This window comes from Hippoglossus stenolepis, chromosome 9 (assembly GCF_022539355.2).
Source record: "Hippoglossus stenolepis isolate QCI-W04-F060 chromosome 9, HSTE1.2, whole genome shotgun sequence".
Taxonomy (NCBI): domain Eukaryota; kingdom Metazoa; phylum Chordata; class Actinopteri; order Pleuronectiformes; family Pleuronectidae; genus Hippoglossus; species Hippoglossus stenolepis.
The window spans coordinates 11636144-11654886 of record NC_061491.1 but is presented as its reverse complement, the minus strand read 5'-3'; the positions used below and the strand labels follow the sequence as shown (position 1 = coordinate 11654886).

At 41.1% G+C, this 18743-nt stretch overlaps 1 protein-coding gene across 1 annotated transcript; it reads right to left on the bottom strand.

The window, feature by feature from the left end:
- Nucleotides 1-8908: 8908 nt before the first annotated feature.
- Nucleotides 8909-16382, bottom strand: stc1 (stanniocalcin 1). The gene is made up of 4 exons (XM_035166961.2): nt 16105-16382; nt 14289-14431; nt 13939-14150; nt 8909-13470 (listed from the first exon to the last, which is right to left on the bottom strand). Exons 1-4 carry the CDS (start codon nt 16241-16243, stop codon nt 13170-13172), a joined length of 795 nt encoding a protein of 264 aa, XP_035022852.1. The 5' UTR covers nt 16244-16382; the 3' UTR covers nt 8909-13169.
- Nucleotides 16383-18743: the final 2361 nt, after the last annotated feature.

The following is an 18743-nucleotide window of genomic DNA, read 5'->3' as shown; positions in this document are numbered from 1 at the left end:
GATTCTTAACATGAGAGGAATTAAAACGTCTACATTTCTTCATGGATAAACAATGCATGTTTGCTAAAAGTGTGAATTTACATTATCAGCAATGAGTCAAACTTTTCCAGCTCATGTGAGTGTTTTAAAAGAGGTGTAGGTTAATTTATTCAGTGTAATCCATCCATCGGATGAGCCAAAGAAAAAAGCCATCAGCGCGCAGGTCTCTGGGGTGTCTGGGGGTGGTGGGTGGGTTGAGTGATCCTGCGTGATGTTGAACAGCTTTACCATCAACATTGTTTTCCAGCCACGTTATTAGTGTTCTCAGGCCACAACAAACAGTAACACTACACCTGATGTTGTGGAAGTGGAGAGGCGGCGGCGCCAGCCCGCAATGCATGACTGAGGCCGAGGCGCGCGTCCTGCGCACAGACAGGAACCAGGACAGACACGGGCTGCACTGCAGGATGTGTGGAGGCCGCGTCCGAGCACAGGGGTTCAAAGCAGAGACTCCAACTGTTGAGTGACACTTTGAAATAAAAGTCTTTTTTTCTTTAAAAGTTTGTTATTTAATTAATAAAAACACTGTAACACCCAGGATCACTAGGTGATCTCTGTCTCTCCTCAGATTTTTTTATTCAGTCATCATCACACATTGTACAAGTACAGACAATGTGAGTCTGAAAAGTCTTTACCTTTAGTGACTATATGTAAACAAACCTCCAGAAACAGACAAAGAAAAAAATATATAGAAAGAAAGTAGTTCTTTATTTAATGAATCGATCAATCATGGTAAAAGTTTGAGATTACTCCTCTGGTGGTTAGGGTTAAGAATTAACTGTTGATTTGCCATCTTCCACACTGAACCAGTGATATACATCTTCCTGAGAAGTTACATGCAGGTCAGTAAAAGCTGTTCTCCGGTTCAATTTGTGTAGTTTGCTGCAGGTCAGAGAAAATCAGAAAAGAGCTGAATACAATAGAAAACAGCCAGTGAACATCCACACAGTCCTGAGAAGAGTCTGGGTAGGTCAACCCTGTGATCTGGTTTTAAATTGTTGTTCAAATTTCAAGCCAGAGACAAAACCAACTCACTGCTGATGCTTCAGAAGTCACCTGTGGTTTATATAAACCCAGATGCATGTGTCCTGTAGAAATCACCTCAATGCCATTCAAGGTCTCTGTGTCTGGAGTTTAACTTCAACCTGCTGCAGATTTGGCCTAAAAGAGATTTAAGGTCTTAAGTTAAGCTTAGGGTCAGATGTTTACACCTCAAATAACTGTATTCATTAAGTTAAATTCACATAAAATCTTTTTAAGAGCTTTTGTTTGTTGTTTTGAAGCAACCTGTTCTTTTGGCTATATTAATTAGACTTGCGCAATAGAGCTGCAACTGCAAAATGCACAATAGAACGAAAACATGTTGCATCCAGCTCACGAATGTAATTAAGAAGCAGCTATAAAAACTATATCTGATGTAAAAAGACAGTGATTATTCGTACATAGTGTAAACAAATTAATTGTTGAAGTAAATCATTATCAGTAATTTATTAGTTGTGTATTCCTTAGGTCTGTTAACACTATAATGGAGTTGTATTAGTTCAGAATAGTATTTTAGCAGCAATATAGGCGTTAAACAGTTGGAATAAAAGCTACAACTAATGTTTTCCCTTGAAATTATGATTTTACTTCTATTTACTACTATTTTACTTTATAACTGCAATATCGTTTAAAAGGATTTACAAACTGTATTGCAATAGGGGAGGGTGTCACCTATAATGACGTTAAAGTCCCGTCATAACTATAAATGTGGGCATTAATTGACACAATTTAGATTCTTTTAAAAAATTTGCGGAGTAAAATTTGTAATGAATTCTTTGCTCATGGAAAATTAGAGAGAAAAAGCCTATAGTCATATGAGATATAAGATTAAAACATGCATATTCATTTTTCTCTACGTTACTGATTTCATTTTTCTCTGCGTCACTTCATTTCAGATCAGATAACTAAAGCGTTTAACTAGATTCATGCTCTTTCATTTTAAAATCCTGAATGATGTTTTCTTTGATTATTTACAATTCATGATTTTACTGGAATAGTAAACAGTGCCGTCACTTTCAAAATTTATTTTCATTAATTAAATATCTTTTTCGCGTTTGGTAGATTGTTGTTGCATTTGTTTTGTGTGTTCTTCAACATCTGTATTTGCTGTATCTGTTTCTGCTGTACCTGCTTCCTGCAGCTGCTGGATAAACAAAACCCTAAAACTAACCTAACTGAAATACTCAGGATTTCTAAAGTGATAAGAAACCTGAACTTCAAAAGCAGAGGGGGAAAAAACCTCACATGTTAACTGTGAGTTGTTTGACACCTCGGGGATTTCAGGGTGTTCAGTTTGATGAGTAAATGACTTAATCACTGCGGCAGTGTTCTCCGAAGGCTCGGAGCAATGCTCTCTCTGACTCTCTGTCACTCCTTCAAATCAAAGCCTTTCCCACTGATTCCTATACGTCCCCTCTCTGTAATATAAGACGCCAGCTGAGTAGAGTTTACCACTAAATACCCCTAATTCATCATACAGCTAAATAGGAGGCTGATAGCAGCAGAAAGAGGAGATAGAGAGGGGTGAAACTCTACCCAGCTTTTCCTTTGGCCAATTAACTGAGGATACTCACAAAACATTATGTGACATTATAGACTCCCCCAGAAATATATGGGTTACATTCTCTAAATGCAATGCGGTTTATGTAGAAACCCACTGACAGTGAAACATGTCAACTGAAGATTCCTATGAAACAACTGTCATCACTTTATCACACAATCACTCTTACCCATTGAAATCAATGTTTACATTTTATTATCTGTATTTAATATTATCTATTTACTCTCACCTGCACCAGCTGCCAAACTCTAATGAAGCATCTGAGCAGATAAATGTCACATATTCATGTTTCAGCTTTTGCTTTTCTACACTTTGTCTGACTTAAATCACACAATTACTGATTGTTACTTCCTCTGCCAAGGAGGTTGTCTTCTCCTCCCCTGTCAGTCTGTTTTTTGGTTAGTTCGATTGTCAGCAGGATAACGAAAAAACTAATTTCAATGAAACTTGGTGCGAGTTGGGACATTAGCTAAGAGAGAACCCATAAAAGTTTTGTGCAGATATGGACAAAGGGGAGGATCCAGGATTTTTCTTTATAACTTTCTTCAATATCGCAAAATAGGGAATTTTTTTGACATTTTCACAGATTTCCCAGGGAATAATTAATGGATCTTGGTAAAAAAAAAACTGAAAATTTAGGGAACTGAGTGTGTGCTATTTGGTAACGCTTGATCACATCTGAATATAGCCTGAAAATATATCCTTTATTGAACCAGGTAAACGTCTCTTTGAGATATAATCTCTTTTACAAGAGAGACAAGGGGGCAACAAAACATTGTTACAACAATGAACACAATACAAACAGACAAATGCAGCTGTCATACACTACAAACACAATCTTTTAAGAGCATCCACAGGGAAATTTAAATGTAGACATAAAATTACAACCCCAACCAAACAGTGGAAGCCGTTGGGAGAGAGACTGGCTGAATGTCACCAGTTCACATGGTGCCGCTCGACCAGGTGAGGTGAATCTACCTGAAGACCAGACTCCTCCCATCAGGACCCTGCAGAGAGAGGCCTCCTCAGAGAGGGTCGTCACAGTCAGGATTCAAGTCAGAGCCAAACTGTGGTAACATCTCATCTGAACTGCTTCTACTGTGCTTATTTGGGTTTGCTTTGGGAGACTGTTATATAAGTTGTTCAAAGGAGTGACATAGACATCTTAAGATGATTTCGGTGTTATACAAACATTGACCCTTGTTTTCAGTGTCTTAATGCTTTATTTATGTAGCACACTGACATCTATAACAGAAATGTTGAGGGGTTGTTTCAAACAATGATTTTGATAAACACAATTATTGTTAAGGAAGATTCTGACTTACTAAAATTACATATTTGGAATAACCACTTAATTTTGCTATGACAGATATGACTGCTATCCGTCATATGCAAGCTTTGCCTAAAGTGTGCGGTACTTGTGAGTTTGTCATTTTATTTGGACCAGTTTGTCCAGTATGTCTTGCTGGTTGTATGCGACATGTATGAAGGAACTGGTGCAACCGGCTTTTAGCCACTAGATGTCTCTGTCACATTGTGTTAAATCCACCAGCTCCAATAAGAGGAGGTTTTCATCCACGCTGGAGGACCAGAAAGAATGTCATTATTTACTGTCATTCAGTGTCTCACAGAGTTCAAGTCACAAATTACAGGACATATTGAACACATTTAATGTCTCTTAAACACGAGGAGATTCTCAGAAAAGGAAAGTGGACAAAGGCAATAGATTCTTAATCTGTTCTTTGTGTTTAAACTTGTTTCAACTTGAATATCCTGTGAGTTTCTCTTCTATGGCCCCGTCTTATGTTATGTTCCTCCATGTCCTGTCACAGAAAGATGTAGTCATGAAACGCAAGTGGAATTTGGCACAAAGGAAATCATAGGTACCAGCACTGTGTGGAACAGGGCTTCCTCCACACTGGTGAAACCTGCCTGGCTGTTATTTAAAGTTCAGTGTTGAGCTGGAGAGCTGTTAAAACAGCCGGGTGCTGCAAGAGCGAGCAACCTTTGAGAGTTGGAGTGCATTTCAGCTGTAAAGTGACTGCACATGAAGCCCAATTGGCTCAATCAGTCTGATTGCTGAGGTGGTGCACATTCGCTGCACAAATAGCATGGTGTTGTGCAAAGTGAAAAAAAGATAAATGTTAGGTGACAAAATGCAGTGAACCTATAACTTACTATCCATCTGTCCACCTATATGTTTATGTGCAGCTGTGCAGTCCGGGTAAAGGTTTAGTTAATTGTATTCAGCACATCCAGAACTTAAAACTGACAAATCTAGAGATGCTCTGGCAGAAATGGAAAACGCTCTGTTTCATCTCTTCCCCCTGCCACTCCGCCGCTTCCTTCAGTAAAAATTTGATCTAATTTTCTTTCCCGTCCTTGGGTATTTCCCCATAGAAATGAAGGGATAGTGATTGCAGGGTGAGATTGGAGTGGATCTAATCTTCCACTGCTCTCAGTCATACTCCATTTCACTGCACATCTAATTTGTCACACTGCTGATGAATATGCCACAAGTTTCATGGGAAAGAGAAGGACATAATGAATATAAAACACACTGGGAGAGGGGAGAGGCAATTGCCATATACCTAACCACAGTGCATTGTTCATTTGTCCCATCAAATTGCTGACACTGTGCATGCACCATGGATACGTAGCTTTCCTCCCTCAGAATGTGATCAAGTGTTATAACAGTGACAAACAGTGGTGAGTTTTTTTTTGCTGGCCTGCAGATTGTAGGCAGACGCTTCAGAGTCATTTCTGATCATTGAGTGGAGGGTGAGTGTTTGTGCGAGGAGTTCGTGCACCCCACGGTTAAAATGCATGCATTTATATCTCATATTTACGTGACATTGTGTGCAATTATGTGTGCACTGCAGACAGATGTATTTTACAAGCATGCACATGCATAAGGTTTGTAAAACCTTGCTGAGAAGCAGAAGGTATCATATCATTGTCTCTGAATAAAAAAAAACACACAAGCAGATGGTATGAATTGCATCTGCATAATGATATTCTAATTTCGTCATTATTCATTATTGCTCTGGTTGTGACTGTCAGGGTGGTGATACACTCGGCAGCAGTCCAAGCAACAGGCAACAAAGTGAATAGGCAGGGTCAAAAAATCTGTTCAAATGTTTCCTGGCAACAAGATGCCTCTGTGTGTTGAAAGCAGTAATTCCACCCTAATTGCTTTTTAAGAGCTGCCCACTACATAACTGCAGCAATGTAACCAGGCAGACAGACTCACACATGCCTGCACTGACCGTGCAGAGGAAAACTCTCTCGTTCTGTCCATCGTGCTGCTGTTAAATCCATTGATGAGTGCAGAGTGAATGTCTCTTTAAAGAGGGGGATGATAGAATCAGTGTGCAGAGCTGCTGCATCACCTATCCATGAGACTGGAGAGCCGGCTGATGAGAAAGCCCTTCAGGACTCTTCTCTAAATAGGCATGAAATTATATCTCCCTCTGACTGAGATTAGCGTCCATGGAGCCTTCCGCGTTCTGCCCCCTCTTTTCCTCAGGCTCTCACAGCAAACAGGCACTCTGCAGTTTCAGCTCGTTTGTGCTCAAGTTTAAGAAAGTTCATTTTCACCAGGAGGTGCTCGCCGCGTCCTTCATCTTCCTTCGCAGGTCCTGCAGGATTTGTCACACATGCAGAGCACTGAGGGGATGTGGTAAACCGTGTTATGTGCTGATGATTTGTGCTTAATAGAGCAGCTGCTTTATCATTTTCAGCCTGTGCATTACACAGTGAAAGTCTAAATCAGTCGTTCGACAATAGAAAGCTCAAAGAAATGGATGTCGTAAACATTTGTCAGACAAATTGGATTGTAGATTTGTATTTAATCTTACAACAGAGTGTAACTTGGGCTTTAAAAAAACATTAATGTCGCCAACTGGGCAATCGTGCATGAGGACAAGGGAAGTATCTACGGCCAGGACCTCCGTGTCCGTGGTAAATAGACACTCCGTTAAAAGTGATGATTTGAAAAAGAATGATGACCTTCACCTTTTTAGATAAAGCCTGGCTAGACAGCGACAGTGTTCGGCAAGCACTTCGTGGTTTGAGAAGCTCAGACTAGGAGGATGAGGACTGCTGACATGTCGGCTCATCACCTCCGATATCACCTCCTTCGATGTAGACTTGGGGCAGAAATGGAGCTGGTGTCGATGTTGTGGACGCCTGCTTGGAAAACTTCTTCTTTGTGAGACAAAATGTGAACGTAAATCAAACTGTGCACCAGTCGCAGCAGTCAGCTTGAGTCCACATGACACTTGTTACTCTCACATGACACACTCCTCTCACTGCAACACACACCTTGGCATTGGATATGTGTTATATTCCTGTTAAATGAATACGTACATGAAAGGGAAAGTAAGAATTACACACTGCCCTGATAACTTGAGGCGTTGGGCTTGATTTTTCATGCTGCCCCCTTTTATAAAACTACATTTAAATTCATTAGATCCGTATTTTTATTTGGATCTGCACCAAATTACACACACTCATAAATATCAGTCCTCCAAACCTGTCTGATTTTTTTTCATCATCCATGAATTATTCTCTGAGAAATCCGGGGAAATGGGTTCTTTCCTGACTCATACTGCATCATTTTACATGTTTTCATGGTAATCCGTCCAGTAGTGTTTGCATAATCCTGCTAAAAAAACAAACAGACTAACAATGGATATGAAAACATAAGCTTCTTGGTGAACATAGTTATCAATAATCACTAATAGAATGTAGCTGGTGCCCAATCAACTTGGGTCAAAGGTCGATGATCAGGGTTGGAATGGCACTTTGCGTTAAGAGTGTTCTTTGGTTGCTAATTATCTGGTTGAGAATAATCCAAACTTGCCATCCTGCTTTTTTTATTGAGTTGTGGAATTGAAGCCGAAACCGAAACAGATGCATTTCTCCCAAAGAAAAGAAAATCTGGTGCCAAGTGTCTGGTATGATGGCAGCACCGAGGACTGTGTCTCTGCTGCCAGTTTTTATGTTGCTGAGGAAATTAGAAATGGTTACAGCCCTGGATACTATTTTGTGGAGTCATGGTTGACACATTTATTGTCGATTTTGTGGTCTGGTTTAAGGGGCTGGTGATAAAGCGAAACCAGAAAATCCAGCCGGGGAGTTTCAGAGAACAATCTCCACGTCTTGCTCAACAGGTCATGGCAGTTTACTACTTCTATGTTTATGTGTTGTGTGGTTTTTGAGGAGACCTATGAGCATGTTCTCAAACATTTCATTTTGGGGAGTGGGGTTGTGCTTGTGCTGCCATTGCAGTGAACCATAGAGTCGGAGCATAAATGCATCTTTAAGTTTATTTACCAGCAAGGGAAAGAAAAACTTTACTCAGCTTACATCTGCTTTTATTAAACACCACACTGTGGGGTTTGCTAAGAACTAAAGTCATGAAGTCAGAGCCAATTTCATTTATTATTTTAATGGGCGTTATCCAGAAACATCCATCCCGTACATATGGGCTATAGGGGCTGACTTAACCTGGTATGTTCAGGAGGCTGGTCTCGCCTTCCGGGCTCCACAAACTGGATCAATGAGATAAATGGGTGATAAGGCTGTTATCACTGTCAGGGCTCTGCAGCTGGGGGCAGCATGGTGCGGTCACTGGTTCGAATCCCTGTCTTTCTGTCTGGAGTTTTATGTTCCCGCTATGTAAGCGTGGGATTTCTCCAGGAACTCTGGTATCTTCCCGTCCAAATACATGTGTAATGTTGATTGGAGACTCTAAGCTGACTGAAGGTGTGAGTGTGAGGGTGGATGGATGTTTGCCTCTGTTGTTGACCCTGCGATGGACTGGTGACCTGTCCAGGTTATACCCTGCCTCTCACCCAATGTCAGCTGATTGGCTCCAGCTCCCCACACAACCCCCAATAGGTTAAGTGGTGTAGGTTATGGATGAATGGCTCCACATCTGTCATTACCCTTTGTCAGACTGACAAGCTACCTCAATATACTCTATTAAAAATTATTAATAAAATGTCTTTTAACTAGATGTTTATTTTATTGCTTTATTCTGGTTATTGTCTGTAAAGCTTTTTCAGGGCTATGTAAGTGATGCATACATATACAAATTTTATTATTATTATAATGATTTGATCTGATAACAGTCATATCAGGTAGCTTAGAACAACTGACGTAGAAGAATGACAAAGTATTGAAGGACTTTAAATTGTTCAGTTTTGATGTGAATCTGTGAGGACGGATCTAAATGAGTGAAAGAAGAGCAAAGCAACGTATGTGATACCATATGCCAGATATGATAAATATTTTATTTCTGATCAGCAAAAGACACACATTTGATGCATTTGTATCTTTCATGACTTTTCAGTACAGAGGAAAAACCCAAACATATACACAGTATGGGTATATATGTATATGGGTATATTCTAAAGTGCAAGTGATTCACAAGGGTCAATCATGCGTTACATAGCATCTGAACTTCAGTAAATCTCCTCAAATCCTTGATAACTTTTTGAATTCAATAGTAAAATAACTGTCACTTATATATATATATATATTTATATATATTTATATATATATGAATACAAAATAAACTTTACTAGTCACTGAAGCTTTTTGAATTTTGTTTTAAGCACAACAACATTTATCAATCTATTTCAAGTCTTGAGAGGAAAAGAGTACCATGAAGTGCCAGAAGTGAGGGAGTCTTTAGTCTCTAGTGTTGACAGGAGAAACAGTTTCACAAAAGTCACCATGGGTCATTTGAACAATACTGCAGTACCACCTTAAGCACCCTATAGTTGAATTTAAAAAACGAAAACAGAAAGAAAGCGAAAGCCTTATTACTTCTCTCACTGTTGTTTTTTTAGTTGTTTTTTTTTAACCAATAGCCTTCATGGGTCACCTAACCTTGGGCGTGTTCTAGTCAAAGCAGACATTCAGTGTACAGGTACATTCTCTGAAATTACCATTACATTTGACGGTGAGGAAACAGTCAATTTGCCCTTGCCAAATATATTTGACACGAGGAATGTTCATCGAAAATAAATATGAGGACATGGATCGACATTTAGAAAATGCTGAAATGCAAACGAGCGGGCGATGCTGAGCTCACTGTGTGTTGTGACGGGTCAGAGTGTGGCCACAGTGGACGGGCATCTGGACAGCATCATACAGGGAAGTAAGAGTTTAGCAGCAGCTGTTGGGTTTTGGATTTACCCATGGACAACAGAGATACAGACATATGTATCATTAGTACATGAAGAAGCCCCGACCCTTCAGGATGCAACTTATTCTGACTGCTTTTCCATTCACCGGCTAAATAAAACATGTTGCACGTGTGCAGAATGTTTCAATGCCCTTTATAGTGGTTAAGATGCAAAGTGCATATTAAACATAAAAATAGTAAGCTAGGATATACTACAGTGTGACTATAGCTCTTCCCAAAGTGATTCCTTCACAACTGCCTTTCGCACCAAATGACACAAAAGAAAAAAAAAAGATCAGATTCACAGAACAAAAGCAAACACCACTTTACAAAAAACTAAAAAACTAAAATCCACAGGAACAGAGAGCGATACAGAGGAGCGACGTCTGCACACTGTGCGTGCAGGACATGTGCTGCTGCTTTACTCACACAGCATCAGCTGGCACTGAATGAAATAAAGGTCAATTTATGTGTTGCTGTGAATCCGTTCGAGATTATTGCATAGTTTGGAAATCTTAAAGATAGCTGTTAAATTGACACAAAAAAAATGAAACATCTCCTTTTCTGGTTTGTGCTTCACTATCATCATCAATCCAATATAAAATAATAATATAACAATATATAGATTCACTTTTTTTCCCCATAAACAGGACCGGATTCAGTTCTTTTCATGAAGTCAAAATAAAAGCTGTATTGGAAATAATAATATGCTCAATAATTCTTTATAATTTAGTTATAAAGCAAACTGTAGGATGGTCAGTTTGCAAAGGGAATTTTCTAAATCAAGCTGCTTGATAGTGAACTGAACTCAGCCCTGGTGCCAAGTTAATCTCTATATTGTATTTTCACTGTGTACAAAGATTTGCAATTTACTGCAAAACAGAAATGTACGCCATCAATTATCTAAAAGTATCTGTTACCAAACCCCCATCTGTCCACCAGGTTTAGATAAAGCAAACACCAGCATGAAGACACTTCTCAGTGACCGAGGCTCTGCACTGATTCGGAATGATTGTCTTGAAAGATTTGCTTCATGAATGGAATCTTATGGGACTTATAGAGTTGAAGTGTATATACTGACGTTTCATTTTGTTATTTTTTACATAGAATGAAACTGTTAAATCTCTCTAATCTTCTGAGTGACCATTACTACCTTAAGTTTGTCTTCATCCTGGATGACACCACTCTCTTAAAGGCCCCTGAAAACATCAACTGCTAACTATGAGTGTTGTGGTACATGAATCAGCATCTTTGTGATTTCTGCATGTGTCTTTCTGTCTGCACTCTTCCTGCAGGTTTGAAGCGTGCGCTGATCATCCAGAAAATGAAGGTCACACTCTTTTGTACCCTGATTAGGATTTGGCAACATCTGAATATAAATCTGACAACATCTCTGAAGATGTTTACTAATGTTGCCAGTCAGCGTCAAATTTGATCAAACCAAACCAACACAGCCCTGATGAAGATCAAACACTCATAGATATCAGTCCTCTGTGCCTGGTTTTATTAATCGAGAGCCATGAATAATTTCCTGGTCAAGCGGTTAATATGTTGAAAAACACCCAATCAGAAAGTGAAGATGAATATTTCTGGATCCGCGTGGTTAGAATTTGTCAGCACGCAGCCAACCGTCTAAAGGAAAATGGATTTCGCACCAAAAACTAGTGCAGAACCATCACAAACATCACCACGAGGTCGCTTTATGCTGGTGTCGCTTCAAACCCGTTCAATCCTCCGTGATGTGCACAAACCTCATTACGTCTAGCAGCTGCATCCTTATTATCAAACCAGAAAGTGTGTCAAAATGACGCTGTAGTCCTTGTGACAACCATAAAGTAGATCACCTGACTTGAATGACCAACCGTGTTCTCCTATGTCCAGCACAGAGTCATGACATGGGCCTCATTCAGTCCCCAGAGTGTCAGCTCAGCTTTTTTTTTTTTTTTTGGTGTAGAGCTCACGTTCAAATAGGAGCCATGACTGAACTGTTTAAAATCTGTAAACTAATCAAAACTACATGAATGCATTAAAATAAAAATAAAAACATTAAATAATAAGGTAGGAAAATAAATATTATTCCAAACAAGGCTTTTTTTCTTTTTTTTTAAATAGTCACTCTCTATCTTGACGCCGGAAGCCAGTGTGTATGTCACATGATTCACCTCAGAGAGGGACGCTCATCAGCCCGAGAAGATGGCCGCTCTCAGTCTCAGCGGTGAACGTGCTAATCAGCCACTGCGCATACACCACTGCTTCACACTCAGCTAAGAACATGAACACAGATTCCACTAAACATGCTCCCACATGTACTGTAGAGCTCAACAGTCTTATGCGTTACAAGTGTCTGGATGCAAGATGTGCAAAAATGTATCTTTTTTATTTCCTGATCGACAGACTCGGCCATGACCCGGACACTCCTTGTGCAGGACGTGCAGGATGATGATTTGAAACACATGACTACATCTGCCATCGGAAAAAAATAAAAAAAAGTGAATAAAAAAACAAATTATAAGTGCTATAGCTATACACTATTTTGGTATTTCATGAATAGCATTCAGGGCAGTTTGAAGTTTTTTGGTCAGTTTAAGGTAACCTCTCAAAGGTTAGGATAAAACCTCTACAGACCTCACTCCGTGTGAGCACTCTCTTTTAGAGGGCGTGCTATGGCTGTCTCAGTAAACTCAGTATACAGTACATTTAAGTGTTAGTGTTAATGTCAGAAAATAGATATGAAACTCATTTCCACATCTCATGCTCACAATTATTTGACTGGTCTCATTGCAGCAATATTAGACACATCTACCAATGATTTCCCTTTCCTATCAAGAAACTAATAATAATCCAACTACTTATTTCAATTCATGAAGACATGTCAGGATTATGAGATTGTGTTTTTGTGCTCTAGAGGCGTCAGCCATCATGGCTGCTTCTTTTTTTTTTTTCTCTTTTTTTTTTTGCTTGGCATCAAACGACGTCATAAGTATTCATCTCAGTTGGAGAAGGTGAAAAGGATCGAACAGGACCACGTTGCACAGATGCAACAGCTACATGTTCAACACTAAATGTGAGCGGACATGTTTGGAAACAGTCGATGGAAGGGGGGAGGGGGGGGTTCTCTCAAGCCTAAAGTGTAGGATTTACAATATAACAACAATCAAACTCTGATATCAACTCTATGGGGCATTCCAGCTTTCCCTAGAGGGGCATATTTCTGTAACCAGTCTAGCGGAGGAATGGATTCTTATCACCCCTAGGGAATAGAGGAGCTTTCGTGATGTTTCGAGGGGTGTGAGTGTTTTTTTTTTTTCTTTTGAGACTGAGCGGAAGTTAGGAGCTGTCACTGGCGGAGCGCTTTTTGCCAAAATGACTGGCAGAGTCTCTGTTTCGCAGATTAGGCTGGATCTTGTACATATGGGGACCCATGGACCAGCGCCAGCTCCCACGGCCCTCCACTCCAGTTGGGATGGCGGCAGCTGCAGCCACAGCAGTGGATGGGCAGGGCTTGCTCTGCAGCAGCTGAATAAGCATGGTCATCTCTGGGCCCAGCCGCGACACCATGCTGGTTCGGACGAGGTCCACCGTGTCCTCGTCGCAGTCCATCAGGCTTTGAAGCAGCTTACCGTAAAACCTACAATGACATGAAGCATCACACAAGGAATTTTTAAAAAGGGACAGAAATCTGCAATGTGTTCTTGTTGCGCTGTCAAATGCTCATATAACCTTTCTATATATTTGCACATGTGCTGTAAAGTCTGTTGAAATCCATATGGGAGTGACCATCCCGGCTGCAGTCCCTTTTAAGCCTCGTGCTCCCCCTCCCTATCCACACCCAAACCCTAATCCTACATGTAATGCCACAAAAATAGGAACCAAACCGTCTAAACTTGATATTCCTGTTTCATTTTCTTGCATTGTATGAATGACTGCATGGAGCAGATGATGAAGCTAAACATCAGTAGAGATATAGACATCTGACACACCTACATAAAGCCAAGACGTATATATTTGCACTACGAGCAGCATTTTGGGTCCTTGTGTCTTTTTATTAACTTGATAACATGAATCAACTTGTATGTCCAGTGCGGGGGGGGCTCACCTATTGGGGAAGTGACTTGGCAGCTGTGCCACTTCACCAATAGCATCTGGATTCGATCGGGCAACAGTGCAGATATCCAGCTTGCTGTAACATTCCTCTTGGACCTCAGATATCATTCTTTGGAAGGTGGAGCAGCGGCGGATGGTGGGGAATGCCTTCGAGGTGATGCCATTGGCAATGCACTTAAGGCTCTCCTTCACAAATGCTTTACCCTGTAAAAAAAAAGAAAGAAAGAACCGCAGTGGTTCACACATTCTTTTCCCTGCCAGCAACACCCTTATAATACTACAGTGCTCACGTGCATGTAAATACATAACATGTCATGGTGGATAATGAATTGAAGTGTGTACCTGAGTGTCAAATTTAGCAGCACTGTATAAGAAGGACTTGCAGATGTCATGCATGCCATCTGTGTCACAAGTTGAGTTTTCCAGGCAGGCGAAGGCTCCGCAGCCGACTTGGAGGGCACTGTTGAGACAGCGTGCCACATCTGCTGTGGGCACAGAGAATGGACCGTCAGCGGGGGGAGCCAACAGTTGGGTTCACTGGGAATCGCTGCACACTCACTGAGCTCATTACACAAGGGGTTGCCGGGGTTTGGGCCAAAGTATGTGACAAACAAAAGAGAACTTTCATACTTTGGTGATTCACAAAAGCCATACTGTACAGTCACTCTGGGTCAAACTGTGACTCGACCGCGGATTGGACACCTTACAACTCGGAGACTCTCAGACACTGTTTGGCGCTGGTGGACTTTTCTCTTGGCAGACACCTATATTCTACTGTTTGGGTCTTTTCAGCAGAGCTTGGACGAACAACACCAGAAATACCAAAGAGTTTCCTGAAAATTGTTGGCGTGCCTGCAGACACACATAAACATACTTGTACCGCTGGCACACACACATACGAACACTCTGTCCCACAAGACTCTGTTTTCAATTATTTTACACAGGCCGTAATTGTCGAGCTGAATTTAAAGACCGTGGTTCCAAACCGCTTTAATATTCGGAACCATTAACAGAGCAGGTGTCACAGTCCATATGCACATCCACAACTGATCCCATGCACATATACATAATGAAACACACACTCTGCAAAAAAAATGCTGAAAATGCTGCCATGTTCATTTCAGAAGCATCACATGACTGTCAGAGTTATTTGGCTTATTAACCCACTAGTAACCCTGATCCTCAGCTTTGTAAAAGCTGTAAAACAACCTGCTGCATTCAGTCGTTCCATCCATTCACCAAAAACCAATCTCGACCATAAGAAACACACGTGGCCGACTTGAAAAGTTACAACAATGTGTGGCTATAAAACCTTTTCTGTAAATCAGTGATAGTTCTCCTCCAGTGAGATGGCAGGCGGCCTGACTCAAGTCATTGGTAATAAGTGTTAGGAGATGTCACTGAGGATCCTGAACCTGCTTGGCAGACTTTGAATCTGGGGCCCCTATTTTGACCTGCGCACTCAGATAAAGTGTGTCTGCCATCAGGGACCAGAGGTCGCTCCCAAAAATACAGAGAGAAGGGAGCTGCAAATCTTATGATGATGAAGCACTTCCTGCAGGAGGGAATCAGCATCCCTGATACTGGGGCTGTACCTTTTTGTGTTAAGGGAGAAAAGTGAACATTTGAATGAAGCCATGCACATTCGTGCTTTGCTGTGTCATTTTCTGATGATTTTTAAGAGGGACTTTCAGCCACAGCCCCAGTGGGTCTGTGGCTTTTCCTGAGGCATGCTGGAGAAAATGTACAAAAGGTGTACCCGCCTTCTTTTATTTCTGACTTGAATACACAGGAGGACTTGTGTTTCATGCATTGTAACCACCGCAAGTCCACTCTAATGCTGAATAGTTGGACCAATGCAGCAGCCAAAGCCACAGAGACGAACAGCATGACACAGCCTGCACTCTCAGGTGTCAGCGCCAGGCTCCATGCTCATCTGTTGCCGGCAGGACACCGGCAAAAAAAACAACCTACAGCCTCAATCCAGCTGATTTCTCCCTAAATCAATCCCCTCATTTAGACAGGGAAAGGCTGCATAGGCCAAACATAAAACAAGAGAGGAAATAAAAGAGTGTTTGCTGCTGTGCGTTGCGTTAATGGTGCGTAAAAGCTGTGCGCCCTCTGAGATGTATGCAGATAGGAGCAGCGTGATACTTACAAGGGCTGTTGGCAGAGAAGCGTGCTCTCCTGGGCGAATAAGACTCGTTCTGGTCCAGTTCGTAAGCGGATGCGTTCAGCACCATCAGGAGGAAAAGTCCGGTCCTCAGAGGCATCGTCCTCCTCTCAACACAGATCATCACACAACTGAACGCAAAGGGACGCCTCCTGCTCTGCGTGGGATTAATGGGAGAAACGAGGCTCCAAACGCGAGCAGAGCAACACTATGTGGCACAAGTACAGGCTGCCAGCGAAACGTGTGCACACCGGACTCCTCACTATCCCTTTGACAGATGCCGATGTCAGGTCTGCGCGGGTTTATATGGGAGCGCTGCGCGTTACGAGTTTGGCGTTTGGACCAATCAGAGCGCAGCATCCAGGACCGTGCGCCTGCTCCCTCCACTATACTAATTGATAAAATCAGTTAACACTGTAGATGCTCCAGCTCGGAACACCTCAAGGTTGGGATTTCTTATAGGCGACCAAACAGATGTTTCTTATAGTGGAAATTTCTATTACTCCAACGACACAGCTTCACCTGGACCTCACCGGAGCCACGAGGCGGCACATCTTGGATTTAATCATAGATCATGAAGTGATCAGCTCATTCATAGGACCTGAAATAAAGTGTTGTACTGATACATAACGTGGTGTATGGCTGTCGACATGTTTTATTGTTGTTGAACTGAAGAGGGATTTTATTTTCTTTATTCCCTAAATAACTGGCAGCTACAGTTGCCAGCATGATATTGTTATTCTACAGTGTACCTATACTGTAAACCACAACAGTTTATCACAGTAAAAAACATCACAGTACTGAGCTGTATAGTAGCTTTACAGTATAATACTGTCAGCTGGTTTGTTTGCCATACTTTTATTTTAGCGTTCCTATCGTAATCTCCATTAACAGTTTACTGGTGTATAATGTATTTCAGTTCTGTAGAATGTGATAATTACAACATCATTTAAAATGCTACATTTCAAAATGAAAAGCCCTCAAAATTAGTAGTTTACAAGTGGCTCGGACAAGAGATCACAACATCAGGCTTTTATTAAACCAAATGAAATATTCAACACAAATGTTTTACATTTTTGTAAAATAGAATCCATAAATGCACAATTCCTTCTGCTGAACAGGATCAATATTTATATTGTGAATATACTGATCATATATTTCCATTGTTTATTATTTTCAAAGAATGATTTGTTGGAATCAGATAGATAAGTGTAGAGTATTTATGTAGCGCTTCTTCAGTCTTATCAACCATTCAACACACCGTATGAGTTGCATCCACACATCTAATAACACCATTCACACCCTGTCGGCACAGTTACATGACACTTCAGAATGTGGAGGAGCCGGGGACTGGACCATCGACCATCTGGTTCGTGGACAACCCTCTCTACCTCCTTAGCCGCAACAGCCCAATCAAACTAAATACCACAAAATGTGACCATTTCTAATAATCCTATATTCTAAAAACATGTTGCGTGCACATTTAGATTTCTTTAGACCAAAGTATGACAGAGTATTTAACCAACTAGTGTTTTAGTCAAATGTGATGCTTACTGTCGCACACTTAAACGCCTTCGCCTAAATATCAACCCAGAATATTCAAATGTCAGGTGGTTTATTATCACTGGCATTTTCCTGAACCGTGCCCACTGATGACTCCACGGTTTAGCTCATGGAATCTACCTCGCGTGGAGATAAACTACCTGCGATGTTGACTTAAAGTGCGGATGATGACTGTTGCTGACCTGATTCTCTATTCTTCTTTATGAGACGGAGAAGTGTTGGCTCAGAGTCCACTAACTTGCAGCTGCACGTGCCGGGTGCACAGAGCATGATGTGTGGGATTTAAAACTATCATTTATCATGGACGCCTCACGCCTCTTCACCCAGCGCCATGCTCACCCATTACAGACAGAATCAGACACGATGGAGCGGATTCTTCCTCATAATCGCAGAGGGGAGTTAAAGGAAATGTGGTGAAGACTCTTTTGGTTTAGTTTTAACATTATATAAATTCCCTTACATTAACCTGAAAACCTTTGTCTTCAGTAGGAGCCTCTGTGCACGGAAAAAAAGTCTGATCTATATTTCTACATCGTGCTCTGTTAGATCACTTTTCTCCTCCTGTGGTGTCTCAGAGAGCAGAGAGGCCCTTTCCTCTGTGTTCTGATTATCTGTGGACCGTCGTTGTGCCATAACCCTAATTTCTCCAACAGCGTTGTCAGGAGTCGGGCACAATTTCCAGCTGTTGGCACCCTTACGTCTGCTGGGGAATCCAAACATGGGCCCCTGCCAGTGGCCCCAATGGACTTTATAATGGAAAGATGATATGAAAGTAACATCCTAATGGATGAGCCAATATCTCTTGTCACAATCAGTCATTATCAGCATGGTAGTCTAAAACAGACATTAGCTGCAAACTAGACGAATGAGATTTGACAATTTGGACGGTTAAAACTAAGCTGGGTCACTGACGACTCTTTCAAGAGACCAGAAAACTAAAGTGTGTGATTTAATTTACTTGATTGCTTGAAGGCTATAATTTGATGGCACTATTTATTTCAGAGCTTTTCGTCTTATTTCAAAAAGGAAGTTGAACTGTCCTCTTCCATCTCTTTCTGTGG